The sequence below is a fragment of the Ranitomeya imitator genome, chromosome 6 (assembly GCF_032444005.1).
Source record: "Ranitomeya imitator isolate aRanImi1 chromosome 6, aRanImi1.pri, whole genome shotgun sequence".
In the NCBI taxonomy this organism is placed as follows: Eukaryota; Metazoa; Chordata; class Amphibia; order Anura; family Dendrobatidae; genus Ranitomeya; species Ranitomeya imitator.
Genome location: NC_091287.1, coordinates 179,618,978 through 179,639,239, shown reverse-complemented (window position 1 = coordinate 179,639,239; position 20,262 = coordinate 179,618,978). Strand labels below are relative to the sequence as shown.

Below are 20,262 nucleotides of genomic sequence, written 5' to 3'. Positions count from 1 at the left end.
ACCGCGATCTCCTGGGAGATCTCTGTGAGGCCCAGACTGCGCCGGCGCTTGCGCTTGCGCAGTCTATAAAGGCTTCGGACAGAGTGACGCTCCCAGCGTTATATTATAGATATTTATAAATATTTGGTATATAAAAAAAAAATCCTAAGTACAAATCCACATTGAAGTGACTCGGATCACACTCCAAGACATAAAATGAAAATCACAAATCTGGGTGATAACTTAAGCAATAGAGAGTGAACAACTGATACCTATATGAGTAAACACATATTTTATTGAAAATTAATTAAAATACAGAGGAGTGTATATCAAAGTACAAGGTAACTCAAGGAAGGGATGAATAGTAATGCAGAAATAGTACAATAGCAGTTTTAAGCAGTGGCTATGTATGTTTCTTAATGCTAGTACAATAAGAAGCATTTCTATATTAACAATATACCATGCAGTAATCACATAGTGCATGAAATAAAAAAAGATTAAAGTTTAGCTGCTCCAAATGATAGTACAGTTACGTTTATATATGACACCGACAGACCACTGTAAATATCAAGTTACTTACTAATACTGAGAGAGTTATTTGGGCCACTCCAGGCCCGGATTTTATGAGCGGTCATAAGAGATGGGTGGGAATGACCGCTCACATATCCCATCCCCAGGGGCGTGGTTTGGCAGATAATAATAATAATAATAATTATTTTATTTATATAGCGCCAACATATTCCGCAGCGCTTTACAAATTATAGAGGGGACTTGTACAGACAATAGACATTACAGCATAACAGAAATCACAGTTCAAAATAGGTACCAAGAGGAGTGAGGGCCCTGCTCGCAAGCTTACAAACTATGAGGAAAAGGAGAGACACAAGAGGTGGATAAAAAGGCAGATAAAATGGAAGCCAAACGTCTCATTCAGTGTCTGTGGCTGGAGATGGGGAGAACTTCAGTGTGTGTGTTAAAGACACTGACCTGAGCGGGCGGACCCGCAGTACTATATGGAGGGAATATTTTTTTGTTTGCTTTTCACCTTGTGCCGGAAAAGGCTGTTCGCTTGTTCTGGCTACACAGAGAGGTTTATGCAGTTTTAATAATCTTGCCTGGACATTTCAACAGTGCTGTTTCCTGTGCCTACCTCAACCGCAGCCGAGCGAGTGCAGACTCCTAATATATATATATATATCACCTCTTTCTCCATTCAAAAGAAAGAAATGTAAAATTATGAAAAAAAAAGCGTTAAGTATCATCACGTTCATAAAGGTGCGATCTATTAAAATATAAAATTAATTAACCTCATTGGTAAACTTTGTAACACAAAAAAAATCAAAACTCCGGAAATGCTTTTTTTATGGTCACGACTCCAGCCAAAAATGCATTAAAAACAGATCAAAATGTCGTTTACAACAAAAAGTGGTATCAGTAAAGTTGTCCATTTGTTACAAAAAAATCCAGCCTTCACTCAGGTCAGTAGACAAAATTAAATATTACTGGTATTGGAATATGGCAACAATAACCCCTCCAATTTTTTTTTCAAACTTTCAGAATTTTTTTTTTTACTTAAATGAAAAGAAAAAAAAATCTGTGCAAGTTTGTTGTTGCTATACTCGTACTGACCTGCAGAACCATAATGTATAGTACTGTAACTTTTACCACAGAATGTATGCCATAAAAACAGATCCTTATAAAACATGACAGAATTGCATTTTTTTTTTTCAAAATTTCACCACATTTTTTCAGAACATTGAATAGTAAAATGAATGCTGTCATTCAAAACTATAACTTGTCCTGCAAAAAAAACAAGTCGTCATACAGCTATATGGACGAATTAATAAAAAAGTTATGGTTCTTGAAAGAAGGAGAGAACAAAATACAAAAGTTCAAAAATTGGCTAAGAGGATAAAAGGTAATGCATGCTAAAATGAAATTGTGCTTCCATTTTTGTTAGAATGGGTCATAGTTAATTGATCCGTATTGAAAACGTCTAAATGGTCTCTGTTACATTAAAAAACATAAGGTAAAATTTTGGCTCAACAAAATCACTAACTTATAAGTTATCACTAACTTATAGAACAAATAGAAGGCCTAGAAAGTGATCTTATCTTTTAGCTTCAGTGTGTGTACTACTTTTCTGTATTCTTGTCAAAGTATATGTACTTAAATGGGCTCTCCCATGTTTACCATCTTAACGACCACAGATACATATATTATTAGTTTTAAAACGGCCATTGGGAATAATAATAATCTCCAGGGGTTCAGCTATTAGGGAAGCTGAGACTCTGGAGAACACGATTAGGGCTGGTTTGTTCCAGTCCCCGATCACATGAAAAAAAAAGTATCCCCTACTTATATACATATCAGAGGAGAGAAAAATTACGTCCCCTGGCCCTCCGCGTCCCTCCAAAGAGATGACGAGCGCATGCATAATGCGCCCGCCAAGATCTACCGGCTGGCACCCGGCAACAGCAGGGAATTTTCCTATCGGGTTCTGACTTGATGATTCTGATAGACCCTTTCACAGTGATCAAAAGCCAATAATTAATAAATCATCTCCCCTTGTGTCATTCCTTTAGTCAGATTATTATTTTTTTATTTTAGAATTCTTCTTTCTTTCATTCTTTGCTGTTAGGATTGGGGATGGCATCGAGTACTCGGGTATGCACTGAGTATAGTAGGTGCTCGTGTGACATGCTCGAGTCCCCACCTCGCATGTTTTGCGTCTATTAGACAACCAGAAAAAAATGTGAGGATTGCCCACCAAACACTGGCTATCCCCACATGTTTTTTGGCTAACAGCTGCGAAACATGAATGGCGGGGATTCGAGCATGTCACACGAGCACCTACAATACTCGGTGCATAACCAAGCACCCGATGCAAACTCGAGTAGCGAGCACTTGCTCTCAACACTGATGGCGACATATTCAATCTAATGAAATAATGTTATCAAATTCTATATAGTACCTTTTGAGTTCAAAATTCTCACTGTACCCCTGGATAAAATCCCTGAGAGGTGTCCTTTCCAAACTGGGGTCAGTTGTGGGGAGGTCTGTTGTTTAGACACAATAGGGACCCTGCAAATGTGGCATGTTGCCCGCAATGTATTTCAACCAATTTGTGTTCCAAAATTCAAATATTGCTCCTTCCGTTCCGAGTCCTGCCTTTTGTCCAAACAGAACTTTTTGACTACATGTGGAGTCTCAATGCTCTCGAAAGAAAGTGGTTAACAAACTGGGGTCCACTTTTTGGTGTTACCTCTTGCAAAGTGAAAAAATTGGGGTTACAGCAACATTTTAGAGGTAAAACTAATTTTTTTTTTCATTACATTTTGCATTAATTCCTGTGTAGCATGTGAGGGGTTGAAAAATTTCCTGACAACAGTTTTGATGTATTTGATGGGTGCGGTTTTTAAAATGGTATCACTTTTGGGTAGTTTCCAATTTATGGGCCACTCAACGTCCATTGAAACCTGAATAGGTTCCTAAAGAAACAGGTTTTGTAAATCAACATTTGTGCAGCACTATATGGGGAAATTGTCTGTATAGGGCCATAATCAGCATTTGTGCAGCATTATGTGGGGCAAGTGTCTGTATGGGGCCATAATCAACGTTTGTGCAGCACTATATGGGGCAAGTGTCTGTATGGGGCCATAATCAACGTTTGTGGAGCACTATATGGGGCAAGTGTCTGTATGGGGCCATAATCAGCATTTGTGCAGCATTATATGGGGAAAGTGTCTGTATGGAGCATCTTATGGTGCCATAATCAACATTTGTGCAGCACTATATGGGGCAAATATCTTTATGGAGCATCTTATGGGACCATAATTAACGTTTGTGAAGCATTGTATGGGGCAAATGTCTGTATGGAATATCTTATGGGGCCATAACGTTTGTGCAGCACTATATGGGGCAAATATCTTTATGGAGCATCTTATGGGGCTATAATCAACATTTGTGCAGCATTATATCGGGCAAATGTGTCTATGGAGCATCTTATGGGGCCATTATTAACCTTTATGCAAGATTATATGGGGCATATTTTAATATGGAGCATCTTATGGGGTCATCATAAACTTTATGGAGCATTGTATGGGGCTCCTGATTCACTTAACCTACTGATGTCTCAATTAATTTTACTTTTATTGGTATCTATTTTTACTTTTGACATTTACCAGTAGCTGCTGCATTTCCCACCCTAGGCTTATACTCGAGTCATTAAGTTTTCCCAGTTTTTTGTGGCAAAATTAGGGGGGGTCAGCTTATACTCGAGTATATACGGTACATATGGAAAATGTTTATTAATTTTTTTTGTACAGCATGACTAACTGGTGTAAGGATATAAAGATTGAAAGTTTGAAAATTGTGAATTTTGTTTTTCAAAACATTTGCCAAAATTGCAATATTTTCACAAATTGTCATATCAAACAAATTTACCACTATATTGAAGAACAATATATCATGAAAAAAAACAATCTTATAATTACTGGAATCTGTTGAAGCGTTCCAGAGTTATTACCTCATAAATTGACACCGATCAGATTTCTAAAATTAGGCCTGGTCATCAAGGTCAAAATTAGCTAACTAAGGGTTTAAATATTTTTTCCCTGTTGAGCAACGTTTTTAATTGAATCATACTCCTGTGTTCTGACAAATACAGGGCTCCCCGGTGTTCTTTTTATTTCTTTTTCAGAATGTCTTACCTAATGATGGGGAGAAAATGACTCTTGGATTGGGCTGATTCAGATTGGCAGACCTGCACAATAGAAGGAATTGCTACACTGCCCATACAAGAGGAAAGAAACAGTCTGACTAAGCTCCTGATTTTATGTCCTACTGACATAGTATAGATGAGGCTGGTTTCACACGTTCTGATGTTTCCGGTACCGGAAAAACAGGTACCGGAGAGATCTGTGTCAGTGTGTCCATTTGTCACATCCATGTGTCCATGTGTAACATCCGTGTGGCATCTGTGTGCTGTCCGTGTGTCCGTGTCTAGAAAAAATTTGTTTCAATTTTAACCCTATGACTTTAAATACACACATGGACAGCACACGGACGCTATCCGTGCGCAGTACGTGTTTACATGGACCCATTGACTTGTATGGGTCCGTGTGATCCGTGCAGATGCACAAAAACGGACATGTCGACGTGTGGAGCACACGGACACATGGTCCGTGAGAAAACAGATACAGTGGGGCAAAAAAGTATTTAGTCAGTCAGCAATAGTGCAAGTTCCACCACTTAAAAAGATGAGAGGCGTCTGTAATTTACATCATAGGTAGACCTCAACTATGGGAGACAAACTGAGAAAAAAAAATCCAGAAAATCACATTGTCTGTTTTTTTAACATTTTATTTGCATATTATGGTGGAGAATAAGTATTTGGTCAGAAACAAAATTTCATCTCAATACTTTGTAATATATCCTTTGTTGGCAATGACAGCGGTCAAACGTTTTCTGTAAGTCTTCACAAGGTTGCCACACACTGTTGTTGGTATGTTGGCCCATTCCTCCATGCAGATCTCCTCTAGAGCAGTGATGTTTTTGGCTTTTCGCTTGGCAACACGGACTTTCAACTCCCTCCAAAGGTTTTCTATAGGGTTGAGATCTGGAGACTGGCTAGGCCACTCCAGGACCTTGAAATGCTTCTTACGAAGCCACTCCTTCGTTGCCCTGGCGGTGTGCTTTGGATCATTGTCATGTTGAAAGACCCAGCCACGTTTCATCTTCAATGCCCTTGCTGATGGAAGGAGGTTTGCACTCAAAATCTCACGATACATGGCCCCATTCTTTCTTTCATGTACCCGGATCAGTCGTCCTGGCCCCTTTGCAGAGAAACAGCCCCAAAGCATGATGTTTCCACCACCATGCTTTACAGTAGGTATGGTGTTTGATGGATGCAACTCAGTATTCTTTTTCCTCCAAACACGACAAGTTGTGTTTCTAAAAAACAGTTCCAGTTTGGTTTCATCAGACCATAGGACATTCTCCCAAAACTCCTCTGGATCATCCAAATGCTCTCTAGCAAACTTCAGACGGGCCCGGACATGTACTGGCTTAAGCAATGGGACACGTCTAGTACTGCAGGATCTGAGTCCATGGTGGCGTAGTGTGTTACTTATGGTAGGCCTTGTTACATTGCTCCCAGCTCTCTGCAGTTCATTCACTAGGTCCCCCCGCGTGGTTCTGGGATTTTTGCTCACCGTTCTTGTGATCATTCTGACCCCACGGGGTGGGATTTTGCGTGGAGCCCCAGATCGAGGGAGATTATTAGTGGTCTTGTATGTCTTCCATTTTCTAATTATTGCTCCCACTGTTGATTTCTTCACTCCAAGCTGGTTGGCTATTGCAGATTCAGTCTTCCCAGCCTGGTGCAGGGCTACAATTTTGTTTCTGGTGTCCTTTGACAGCTCTTTGGTCTTCACCATAGTGGAGTTTGGAGTCAGACTGTTTGAGGGTGTGCACAGGTGTCTTTTTATACTGATAACAAGTTTAAACAGGTGCCATTACTACAGGTAATGAGTGGAGGAAAGAGGAGACTCTTAAAGAAGAAGTTACAGGTCTGTGAGAGCCAGAAATCTTGATTGTTTGTTTCTGACCAAATACTTATTTTCCACCATAATATGCAAATAAAATGTTAAAAAAACAGACAATGTGATTTTCTGGATTTTTTTTTCTCAGTTTGTCTCCCATAGTTGAGGTCTACCTATGATGTAAATTACAGACGCCTCTCATCTTTTTAAGTGGTGGAACTTGCACTATTGCTGACTGACTAAATACTTTTTTGCCCCACTGTATGTGCACAGACCCATTCATTTGAATGGGTCTACGTGTGTCAGTGTCTCCGGTACGTGTGAAAACTTATCAGCACACGTACCGGAGACACTGATGTGTGAAAGAGGCTTGAGGTGGACTTTCTGAAATGGAATAAAAATAAGATCTATAATGTGATGCTATAACACATACAGAATTATTTTTTTTCTATTAAAAAGGTTTGTCCAGGATTAGAAAAACTTGGCTGGTTTTGTTTTTTAGAAACCGTCAAACCTGTCCAATGATTCAGTGTGATCTTGATCCTCTGCTCCTTTGAAGTTAGGCTATTTGCCCATGATCCAAAAGTAGCCGCGCTTTGGACGCAGAGTATTTTCGCTGGGTCCAAAACGCTGCCATCTATTGAACGCAGGTCAGTCCACATGTGTTCACTGAACAATGCGGATTTACCGCATTCCATGCATTCTATTGATTTTATTTCTTATTTTATGAGAAATTGACATGCTGCAGTTTTTGACAGAAACGCCGCATGTCAGTCTCCACGGGTGATCCACCGGTGCAGATGCACTCAGTGGGCATGGGATTTCCAGAAATCCCATCCACTATGCTGCTACAACTGGCCGCTGAGGGTTTGATGTTGCATAAATACGCAGCATCAAACCCGCATCAATTCATGATTGTGGGCATGTACCCTCAGAGTACCAGACACAACCTGTGGACAGGTGTAGTGCTGTTTTGGGGAGAACACAGCCATACTTTCTCATTGTACAACTGAAAACCACTTTAATTTAAATTGAAAAATTGTTATGTTTTGTGCAATCTGTCAAACAAAATTGTATTTTTTCCATGGGATTTCACCTTAATTTGCTTGTAAAGGATTGTTAAAAGTTCTCCACTTAGGGTATGTGTCCACGTGCAGTAAACGCTGCATGTTTGACGCTGCATAGGGACGCAGCGTCAAACACGCAGCGTCCAGATGTTACAGCATAGTGGAGGGGATTTAATGAAATCCCGTCTCCACTATGCGTGGTAACACGCACGCGGCGGCCCTGCGACTCCGGACATGCTGCGCGTCTTTTCAGATCGCAGCATGTCCGTATATCTTGCGGCGACGCTGCGTCGCCGCAAGATATAGCACAGGGCCCTATGGTGGGGAGCGATGATGCCGGATGTGTGCTGTGAACACATCCGGCATCATCGCGTCCCAGAAAGGGGGCGGGGCTTACCGCAGAGCGGCTAAGCCGCTCCGACGATGCCGCCGGCCATCCTGAACGTGGACACGCAGCCTAAGACTTTTTATGCTAATGCCAGTGCGCTTGTGTTGTTACCTTCTCTATTGACGGATGTAGCTCGTTATTTGAAATCATTGTGAATTCCACTGCGTGACCTCTGTTAATTTATCAAAATTCACATGACAACATGATGCTAAAATATTCATCTGTCAGGGTCGCACATAGAAATCATGGGGCTCCATAAAAGAAGTTCTGTTTGCCCCCCCAAAAAAAATGAAAAACAAAAGAAGAAAACCTTAATATTCAGCGGGGTCACAAAAGAGCATATCTCACAACTTTGCAGCATTAACAAAGTCAATTTCCTCCTATATACAGTACAGACCAAAAGTTTGGAACCTAGAATATAAGACATAATTTCAGTTGTTTCACACTTTTTTGTTAAGTATATAATTCCACATGTGTTAATTCATAGTTTTGATGCCTTCAGTGTGAATGTATAATTTTCATAGTCATGAAAATACAGAAAAATCTTTAAATGAGAAGGTGTGTCCAAACTTTTGGTCTGTACTGTAGTTTCCATACAGTATTTTTTGAACCACATAGTCCTACATACAGTATAATGGCCAAATATAGTGCTTCATACAGCATAATAGGCTCCATGTAATGCTCTATACAGTGTAATGGACCTACGTAGTACTCCATAGTGTATAATTAGCCCCACTTAGTGCTCCATAGAGTAAAATGGGCCCCCATATATTTAGTGTAATGGGCCCAACACAGTGCCCATTACAGTATAATGGGCCTCATATAATGATCCATACATAAAAAAAAACATCCACTGCTCACCGCTGCTCTGGCTTCCTCATCGTTTTCTGACACATTGCACTGCTCGCCAGAGGGAGCGCTGTAGTATTGTCACTGCGCCCTCTGCACTGAGATGACATAGAGCTCAGACACAGAGGGGGAACGATGGGAGAGGTAGCGCCAGCTGACAGTTCCCTCTCCCATCATTGTTTTCAACTGTTTTGGCATCCAGCATGCTGAAACAGTTGTACATACAATGCCGCCACGTTGTGTACAACCATTGTCGGTGCCCCACTGCTGTCTGGCTATCTATCTACCAATCTATCTATCTAGATGCAAATTGAAATTTTAAGCAGCACAAAAGTTAATAACAGTAGAAGGACTTCAAGACATCCACTCTCCAAGTTTTGAATATAATAAAGAAAAAAAGGCAGCACTCAATCAAAATAGTTATGCAAAACAGTGGACTTATATTAGCCCATGTGGCAACATTTCGGTCCTAATGGAACATTTTAAATCCTATCTATCTATCTATCTATCTATCTATCTATCTATCTATCTATCTATCTATCTATCTATCTATCTATATTAAAAAATATACAGTAGCTACAGTACTAGTAGAGGCAAAAAATATAAGTGGGTGCAAAGCCTCCCAGGCAAAACCAAACCTCAATTTGTGTCCAAAAGATGAAGGCAACATGCCAAAGTCCAATATTGAGTGGTTTATTGACCCATGATAAAAAGGGGACGTTTCGTTCCAAATGCTTGGAACGAAACATCGAATTGTTATTATGGGTCAATAAACCACTGAATATTGGACTTTGGAGTGCTGCCTTCATCTTTTGAACATATCTATCTATCTACTATATAATTGTCTAAGGGTCACTTCCGTCTGTCTGTCTTTCTGTCTGTCACAGATATTCATTGGTCGTGGCCTCTGTCTGTCATGGAAATCCAAGTCGCTGATTGGTCGCGGCAAAACAGCCACGACCAATCAGCGACGGGCACAGTCCAGAATAAAATGGCCGCTCCTTACTCCCCTCAGTCAGTGCCCGACGCCCGCATACTCCCCTCCGGTCACTGCTAACACAGGGTTAATGCCAGCAGTAACGGACAGCGTTATGCCGCGGGTAACGCACTCCGTAACCGCTGCTATTAACCCTGTGTGTCCCCAACTTTTTACTATTGATGCTGCCTATGCAGCATCAATAGTAAAAAAATGTAATGTTAAAAATAATAAAAAAACAAAAAACCTGCTATGCTCACATTCCGTAGTCCGACGAGCCGCATGCGCCTGCCGCCATCTTCCATTCCCGGCGATGCATTGCAAAAATTTTTTAAAGGGAACCTGTCACCTGAATTTGACGGAACTGGTTTTCGGTCATATGGACGGAGTTTTCCGGTGTTTGAATCACCCTTTCCTTACCCACTGGCTGCATGCTGGCCGCAATATTGGATTGAAGTTCATTCTCTGTCCTCACACACGTGGGCTGTGCTATATATTATGTGGCCAGTGTTATATACTGCGTGGCCTGTGTTATATACTAGGTCGCCTGTGTTATAAACTGCGTGGCTGCTATATACTGCGTGGGCTGTGTTATATAGTACGTGGCTGTGTTATATACTGCGTGGCCTGTATTAACGCATCAGGTATTCTACAATATGTATGTATATAGCAGCCACATAGTATATAGCACAGGCCACGTATTTGTCTGCTATATACTACATGGCTCCTATATACTACGTGGCCTGTGCTATATACTATGTGGCTGCTATATACATACACAAATACATATTCTAGAATACCCGATGCGTTAGAATCGGGCCACCATCTAGTCTATCTATAATCATAAGTAATCATGTATTACTTAAAAAAATATATAAATAACATTTAGCACAAGAAACATTTTTAATCTTTCAAGTACTGGTAAAGATCATTTTGCAACACCACACACAGGATAAAAAGCAGAGGAGGCAAATGAGCACAGGAAATGGTGTTTTCCTGTTTATTTTAAATACAGCTAGGTGTGAAACTTAGTGTAAAAGAAATAATTAAAGAACGTTAACAGAGGAATAGAATTGCCCTTATACTCATTCCTTCTACCCCTTCCATGTATATGTTTCTAATTAATCTTAGGATCCCAACATCTTCATCCAGTCCTTGACAGCTGTTGGTAAAGGTTCTGAAAAGGTTTGGTCTGACTAACAAACAGTGAAATAACTATAGTAGAGAATTTTAAGGGATTCTGTCAGCTCATAATGACTGTTCAAACTATGTCCCGGCGCTCAGTGCTTCATGGCGGAGCTAGTTATATATACACCTTTCCACTTGCTTGTTTTTCCTCAATTTCCATATCCCCATCATCTTCTTTGATTGACATTTCTGGTTTCACAAAGCCAGAGAAGGTAAGAAATAAAAGGAAACCAAGCAGGTGGGAAGATGTATATAAATGATTGGCCACCATAAAGCACCGAGCGGCGTGACTTGGTATGAACAGTCATCTTGTGCTGACAGTCTCTTTAAAGGGAATGCACATGTGAACAGTTTTGAGGCAGACATGGTCCATCTATGTATTATGTGGATAGCCATCAAATAATGCTGTTTTCCTTGCAGTTACTGGATAACTTAGTAGTCACCTTAGTGTAATTATTACCGTACTTACAGAGGATCTGTTTGCTGATTTCACAATACAGACATTTTTAAATAAGGTGTACTTACTTTGAATATGTATGTCAGAATAGCTGTATAATTATTTTGGGAGTTTTAACGGTAATTAGCAGGATTTCCCCTCCAAACTATTTATATTCACATGTAACTATTTCTAAGACAAGTCCAGTTATACCTTTGCTCAGACAGTTTGTACCTCTGTTGCCAATAAATCAGCATTTGAAGTGTAAATAAGAATGAGGTGCTTTTGGCAAGTGAAATCTCTTCCCATGCCTCTGTCACACCATCCTTTTTCCCCTCCCAGTGCTGCCTCTGCTTGTTTGACTGGCAGGTGCTTTGCTTGAAGTCACACAGCAGAGGAGCTGTCAATCAAGCACAGGAAGGCAGCACTGGGAGGGGAATAGGGCCATGAACACATCTATTGTAGCCAAGATGGATTCTAAGTCAAAGAGAAGACTGCAGCACTGCAGGTTTATTGAGGTTGAAATTGTGCATGTCTGGTAAATAAACCCCTTGGTGAAGCTGCAGTCCTGCATTTTTTTCTTTTACTTGGAATTTTGTTGTTTCCCTGGATCGGGATACTTTCCTGCCTGCCTCCAAACTGGATATGCAAGATGGATCATAAGCATCTGCTTCACTGCATGCTTCTGCAAATGAATCTTCTGATATAGCAATATACTGATATAACTCACAGGGTTCTTGTTTTCAGCCAGAATTTCCTGGGCAATGTTAACACTAAGGCCGGGATCACACATGCGAGAAATACGTCCGAGTCTCGTATGTTAATACCCGGCATTGCCGCCGTCACTCAGGAGCGGAACGTGCGGCCGCATAGCAATACATGCAGCCGCACGCTCCTCTCCTGAGTGACGGCAGCAATGCCGGGTATTAACATGCGAAACTCGGCCGTATTTCTCGCATGTGTGATCCCGGCCATAGACCAACATCCCCAAACTACTGGATAAAATGTATTGTCAAAAATGTTAATACATGTTTTTTTACAGCAATCATTGTCAGAGCTCAATTTATTGTCATAGTTTCTATGGAAAACTGAATTCATTATGTCACTGTTTGTGCGTTGAACATGTGGTGCAATTAGCACAGTTTACATAAAAACCGCAACTAATAGTACATGATGTTTGTTTTTTTAAAGCACTAACTGCTACGTAGATGAGAAAATTTATGCTTGTAAGATATCAAAGGATACTTTCTATATTTAGTAAGTGATCCAAATTGAATTGGTTATATCAGCTGCTAATTAATCGCTTCCGTGGTCACAGGTGATTTACTTCTGAGAATAGTGACTGGCTGCTGCAGTCACATGTGGTATATTGGCTCCGTTGTTTGAAGCCAGTGTAAACTGTATATCAGCAGGGAGCATCAGTGACCCAATCCTGAAATGGAGGATGAGAGTTTAATTTTAATTGGCACCATTGTTGAAAAAAGGAAAGGAACCGGCTCACCTTCCTGCAGCTTCAATCTATCCCGCAGTATGTGATCAGCGCTACTGTGAGTGCACAGCAATGCAAAAGTAAAGGTTGATCCAGCTCACAGGATGCCAAATTTCAGTAAAACATCAATTTTCTTTCTTCATAGTTGCTTTAAAAACAGGTTCGTGTCCAAAAATGTTAGACTTGGTATGTTTAAGAATGTGTGTGACGTTCAAAAAGTGTCTGGTTATAATATCCAATTTCCCGGTGTTCCTCCCACATTTCCATTATGGACACAGTTCCATTATCACATTTGTGGACACTTAACTGTTTATAACGCAACCCTGATTAAAGAAACTTGAAGTTTTATCAAAACTTGGCATCATGTGAGCTGAATCAACCTTCACTCTGTCAGTTGCATGTTACCAGATATTTGTGTCTCTAAGGGTGTGTACTTTTTCCCCTGATGAGGTTGACCAATCATAAGCACTAAACGTGATGCAGAGGGAAAAAAACATGCCTCTAGATAAGCTTAAAGCAGGCTCTCTTTTTTTGTGTGGCATATAGTGACAGACAGCTCTCATTTAAGCCCTGATCTTTGAAGCTATTGTATAGACTATAGCAAAGCTGAGTGTAATTACAAACCTCCATCTTCTCATGGCGGTCAGTGTGGGTGGAAGTGGATCTGACTGCCATTCGATTAAACTTTGAAGTGTTTATAATCAGAATCAGCTCTATTGTATCCCCCTAGCCCCACAATGACTGCTGTGTTCCATCTACTAAAACGCATTAGCAGCACCTTGCGATCCCGTCACAGTTGCACCCACCTCCATGTGTTCAGCTGCTTTTTTGCTCTGGACACTAGGTCACTGCAGCAGCTAAGGGAACACCACAGACGATATTCAGTGCAAAAAAGTCCAATACAATAAGAAATGTATTGCAAAATATTTATTAAATATACAAAAAATCAGATGACAGAGAACACAGCTAAAAAAGTGACAGACTATACCACATACATGGCGGCGGTGATAGGAAGCATGATACCCCTGGACAAATCCATAATTCTAAGTGTGTAACTGCCAAAACAATAATGCACAGTGGCGCCGTATACAATCACATACCTAGTGGTACACAGCAGGGGCACATTCGATCTCCCGCCCTCCCCGACACGCGTTTCGGAAGTGAGACTTCCTTCCTTAGGGGGCGTCACGCCTGTGCATTATTGTTTTGGGTTGTTTTAGCTGTGTTCTCTGATCTTTTGTATATTTAATAAATATTTTGCAATACATTTCTTATTGTATTGGACTTTTTTGCACTGAATATCGTCTGTGGTGTTTCCTATCTGGATTTCAGTGTGTCTGTACTAGTCCTACTACTTACTATGGGATATATGTGTACTACTGATAGTGATATTGAATATGTTGCAGTCCCATAGTTATATGTGTTTTTCTGTTTACTAGCATCTAAGGGAGTCAATGGCTAGGATTGGAGTTATGCAATGTACAGAAAACACCCACTTTACCAGTGCATGCTCAACTTTCAGCCTTTGCCATCCCCAAATATATATGACTCTCACTACACAGCTATAGTACCATAAATACATGGCCCATGTCATGAATGGGTGAGACCACCAATCCCAGCAATTTAATGATTTAGATTTCGTGTCTTAGTTGACATAGGAGGACCTTGTTAAAAGGCATTTTCACTGCAGTTTAAAGCAGTAGGGAAAAATGTATAGCCAGTTAGAAAGTCTTCTCTCAGGCTTTCTTGACCTGTAACATAATGCTAATAGGGTGGTTTTAGTACAAAAAAAGGATTGTCATGATAAGGCAACCATTTTGATATAAACCTTTTATTCAGGGAACCTGTGGCAGTGAGAAAGTAGTACTGTATTGCAAACATTTTTTCTTACATTTAAAAATGTAAATGCTTATACTTATTTCCCAATAGATTTAAAAATTGCTACCACTGAGTGTATCTGTAACATATCTTAAAGATATGCTAACACTTACAGTTACCTGTCCAAATGTGCAGTGGTGTTGAATTGAGACAGCATTTTACTAAAAGTGCTCATTATTATTATGTCTATGTAGCAAAACATGTAAAGGTACAAAAATGTGTAAAAGTAGAAAAAAAATGTAGAGACTATTACAAAAAGCAACAGAGATGAAACTTGCTATTTTGTTCAAAAATGTTTTAAATGTTTGAATAAGTTGTTTGGGGATCTGGCTCCAGACACTTGACTGTGTAGCCACCAGATGTGCACTCGAGACACATGAGAATAGCACCACCAAGGTCTTCAGCGCAAGCCAAACTTTTTGCTTGCTTTATACCTAGCTACCCTCAAGTCTGTATTTCCCTCGTGTTTCCTTGTACTTGCAACTCAGTCTTCAGAACATTACGTGTTGCAACAGAGGGGCAAGTGTTTCCTACTATTTGTTCCAAAGCTGTGGAGCCATCTGTTAAGTTAAACAGGAAGGTCTGGTTTGTCTCTCTCTCCCGGGCTTTTTTTGCTATTTTGGGAGATTCACTTCTCCCTAAGTAGAAGAAGGACAGTATGGTCTGATTATGGGACTCCTTATATGTTTAAGACAAGAGCTTCTGTTTTACCCATCTGCTACTGTTTGAGGTGTATTCATTATTAATAGAGCCAGCGACGGTTCCTGCTCAGATATGCAGCCTTGCTTGGGCAAATGAGACATTCTTCAGCAAATTGCTTTCGTTTTTGATTGCTGATTGTACGCGTGTCACCAAGCTGACTCAAGGTTCATCGATGCATGCTCAGTAAATTAAAAGGAACATAAGTATGGATCAGCCGAGAGAATGAATTCTGTGCCTACAATGACCCAAGGCCATTTAATTTTCTGCTTAATTTTGTTGCAGTCAGTTTGCATTTTGGGTTATTATGCAGTAGGAAATTAACAATAAATAACAAATTTGGTCCTCCTGTGCTACTAATGATATTTTTTTTATACATCTTAGTAATTCTGTTTTTTTAAAAAAAGGCTCAAGGACTGTTCCTGTCTGATTCCCGGGCAGGTACAGAAGGAAACAAGAGTAAAGGAAGAATAGTTTAATAATTATAGATTTTAGTTTACAATCCATTTAAATAAATATTAACAGTCTTTAAAATTTAATTTGCAGATAATCAGAGAAACATGGAAACAGATGAGACACAGGATATGACCCAAATGTCAGGTGAGGTCAATTTAAAATTATGAGGATACTTTCAAGCTAATCAACTTGAATAGTATAAGATTTTTGTTGGTGCAATCATAATTGGCTGAGTTTATCAAACAAAGCAACTGTCCCTTATAAATCCATCGGTTGACCAATATAGAATTGTAACCTTGTAATCCACAGTGATCTTGGCAATATGTATTTTAGCTTTTCACTCCATGAAAAGTCTTTTAGTGTTTACATGCAGGAAAGAAATATATTTTGGTACCGTGTTAGCCAGTAGATAGAAAAATATTTAGAATTGAGAGTCCTCAGTGGTTGATACCTTTTAATGGCTAACTGAAAAGATGGTAGCAAATTGCAAGCTTTCGAGACTACATACGTCTCTTCATCAGGCAAAGACTAAAACAAATTCTGAAGAATCACATATTTATGCACAACATAGTATAGAAAAAAAAAAAAAGGGAAAAACCATGGATAAGCCATGTGACAAGAAGCAGAATTACCATGGGTGATAAACAGTTACGTCCATAAATATTGGGCCAATTCTTAGATAAGGATTGTTTTATTGTCCTGTGATTAGGGTCTCTGTTGTGATGACCCCACATGGTCTGAGGGGCAAGTTCCTTAGTTGATGTAAAAAGACATAAATCCGTGCGACACATTCATTCCTGCAGGTAGAGTTTCAAAGGTCGTCATCAGTTTATATTCCCAGACTCTTCTGTCTCTCTGCGATTTGAAGCTACCTTTTAGCACAAGTAATTTCATGTCCATAATGTTATGATTTGGGAGACAGAAATGTATTGCCACAGGTATATCCATTCTTTTTTCTCTTATTGTATGGCGATGAGAGTTCATTCTTGTTCTCAGTTTCTGCCCTGTCTCCCCCACATACAGACCCCCAGTTGGACATTTAGTATCAATAATTAGGTACACCACATTAGAAGTGACGCTGCTGAAAGTACCTGGTATCTTGTAGTCCTGATGTGAATTGGGGATCTTTATCTTGTCCGTGGTCATTATAAATGGACAGGTTTTACATTTTTTCTGGTTGTAAGGAAAGGTACCTGCAGCTGTTGGAGAGGACAGGGAGCTCTTGACAATGATGCTTCTTAGATTTGGGGGCTGCCTAAAACACAGTAGTGGGGGGGGAGGTCTGGAAAAATGGATTGTAAGCAGGCATCTTTTTGCAGTGAAGGTTGTAATTTCCGTGCAGCTCCCCTTAGCACCTCCAGATTTGGATTGTAGGTAACCACTAGAGGTACCCGGTTATTTTCTTCTTTAGCTTTGTAATGTAGCAGGTGATTCCTTGATATTCTGGTAGCTCTTGTGATCTGATTTTCAATTGTTCTTGGATGGTAGCCCTGATTCCAAAAGGTCTTTCTGAGGCGACCAAGGTGTTCATTCCTATCCATTGGGTTGGAACATATGATTGTATCTGATGGCTTGGCTGTAGACAATAGAGTTTTTTATGTGTTTTGGATGGAAACTGTCCCATTTAAGGTATGTTGGACGGTCGATTGGCTTCTGATACAGGGATGTGTCTATTTTATTGTTCTGCAGCTTAATGATGGTGTCCAAAAAGTTAATTTCAGTGCAGGAGTAGTTGAGTGTCAAGTTGATGGTAGGATGAAATTGACTAAACTGTTCATGAAACGTCTTTAGCTGTGGCTCAGACTCTGTCCAGATGATTAAAATGTCATCAATGTAGCGGTAGTAGGCCAGAGGCCTAATGGGACATGAGGACAAAAAGTCGCTTTCAAGCTTGGCCATGAAAAGATTTGCATACTGTGGGGCCATTTTACTTCCCATTGCTGTGCCAGTCTCCTGTAGATAGATCTTCTTCTCAAACTCAAAGTAATTGTGGGCGAGGATGAATTTTATAAGTTTCACCACAGAATTTGCATCAGTCCCTGCGTTTTCCAGGAATAATTTGCAGGCATTTAATCCATCCTGGTGTGGGATATTGGAGAACAAAGATTCCACATCCATGGTGGCCAGGATGGTTCCTTCTGGTAGAGGACCTATTGCTGATAGTTTATCCAATAGGTCAGTTGTGTCCTGAATTAAGCTGGCTGTATCTTTTACCAGGGGTTTAAGAATACCCTCTACCCATCCAGATACCTGCTCAGTAAGGGTGCCCACACATGAAATAATTGGTCTTCCTGGGTTTCCAGATTTGTGGATTTTGGGAAGCATGTAGAATGTCCCTGTTCTTGGACTTTCTGGTATCAGGTCATTGGTTCTTATGGATTCGTCGGGCAGACAAGATACTAACTTGTTTAGTTCCTTGTAATAATCCTGTGTAGGATCCGACTCCAATTTTGTGTAGTAGTGTGAGTCCTTAAGTTGTCTGTTTGCTTCACTCATATAGTCTGATGTGTTCATCATGACTATTGCACCACCCTTGTCAGCAGATTTGATGATGATTTCTTTGTTGGTTTTCAGAGACTGTATGGCCTTCCTCTCATGGGCACTGATGTTGGATGCTTGTCTCTTGTTAGTATCTATGATGGTGGATTTTATCAAATGTCTGAAGGAGTCTATATAGTTATCCAAATGAGGGTTGCGTCCAGGTGGAGGTGTCCAGTCTGACCTCTTCTTTGTTGTTAGGATCCCTTTTCCGTCAGTCCAGGTGGGTTCTGAATCTTCTGTATCATTGAAATATTCCCTCAGACGCAGTCTCCTGAAAAAATGTTCCATATCACTGCAGAGTTCAGTTTTATCCAGGGCCTTAGTAGGACAAAATGAGAGTTTTCTGGAAAGCATGGCCAGCTCCACTTTGTTGGGTTTATAATCTGAGAGATTAATGACACAGTTATTTGTGCCTGGAATGGAGTGGTTGTCCAAGTTGTCAGGTTTTGGCTTTGTTTTGTATCTGTTTGCATAGAGTCCTGAATTGAGGCGCAATCTGTGCAGTTTCTTTTCCTTGTTATGAATCAAATGGGCCCGTAGTTTGTTGTAGTATTGTTATAATTTTTGCTCTGTGTCTTCTGTAAGTGTCTTCCTCAGGGTTTCAAATTGCCCTTGGACTTTACTCTTTATGCTATAGGAGACATGCAAAAGATGATTCCTTAATCTCTCAGAAGTCCTGTGACACAGGTTCTGTGCATAATGGGTATTGTAGGTATGAAGAATTGGGTTTGTAATCCAGAGTCCTTTGGGAATTAGATTCTCCTTTTTGCATTTAGATAGGAAAAAAATGTCGCTGTCCATTTGTGCACGTTTCTTCAGAAGTGGTTTTAGTTCCATAAAGATGCGGTACATTCTGGTATCCTCCATTTTGATACAGGAAATAAATATATATTTAATACCGTGTTAGCCAGTAGATAGAAAAATATTTAGAATTAAGAGTCCTCAGTGGTTGATACCTTTTAATGGCTAACTGAAAAGATGGTAACAAATTGCAAGCTTTCGAGACTACATACGTCTCTTCATCAGGCGAAGACTAAAACAAATTCTGAAGAATCACATATTTATGCACAACATAGTATAGAAAAAAAAAAAAAAGGGGTAAAACCTTGGATAAGCCAGGTGACTTGAAGCAGAATTACCATGGGTGATAAACAGTTACGTCCATAAATATTGGGCCAATTCTTAGATAAGGATTGTTTTATTGTCCTGTGATTAGGGTCTCTGTTGTGATGACCCCACATGGTCTGAGGGGCAAGTTCCTTAGTTGATGTAAAAAGACATAAATCCGTGTGACACATTCATTCCTGCAGTTAGAGTGTCAAAGGTCGTCATCAGTTTATATTCCCAGACCCCTTTGTCTCTCTCCGATTTGAAGCTACCTTTTAGCACAAGTAATTTCATGTCCATAATGTTATGATTTGGGAGACAGAAATGTATTGCCACAGGTATATCCATTCTTTTTCTCTTATTGTATGGCGATGAGAGTTCATCCTTGTTCTCAGTTTCTGCCCTGTCTCCCCCACATACAGACCCCCAGTTGGACATTTAGTACCAATAATTAGGTACACCACATTAGAAGTGACGCTGCTGAAAGTACCTGGTATCTTGTAGTCCTGATGTGAATTGGGGATCTTTATCTTGTCCGTGGTCATTATAAATGGACAGGTTTTACATTTTTTCTGGTTGCAAGGAAAGGTACCTGCAGCTGTTGGAGAGGACAGGGAGCTCTTGACAATGATGCTTCTTAGATTTGGGGGCTGCCTAAAACACA

General features: G+C 40.1%; 1 protein-coding gene across 4 annotated transcripts in view; it reads left to right on the top strand.

Annotated features, from left to right (window-relative positions):
• IKZF1 (IKAROS family zinc finger 1) overlaps positions 1–20,262 on the top strand; it is a 185,296-nt gene that overhangs the window by 19,385 nt on the left and 145,649 nt on the right. For 3 of the 4 annotated variants that reach the window (XM_069730348.1, XM_069730352.1, XM_069730349.1), the window contains exon 2: positions 16,041–16,094. The exons of the other annotated variant lie outside the window; for it this stretch is intronic. In XM_069730348.1, the coding sequence (XP_069586449.1) occupies positions 16,041–16,094 (54 nt within the window). The remainder of the gene's footprint in view (positions 1–16,040; positions 16,095–20,262) is intronic. 4 annotated transcript variants of the gene reach the window in all.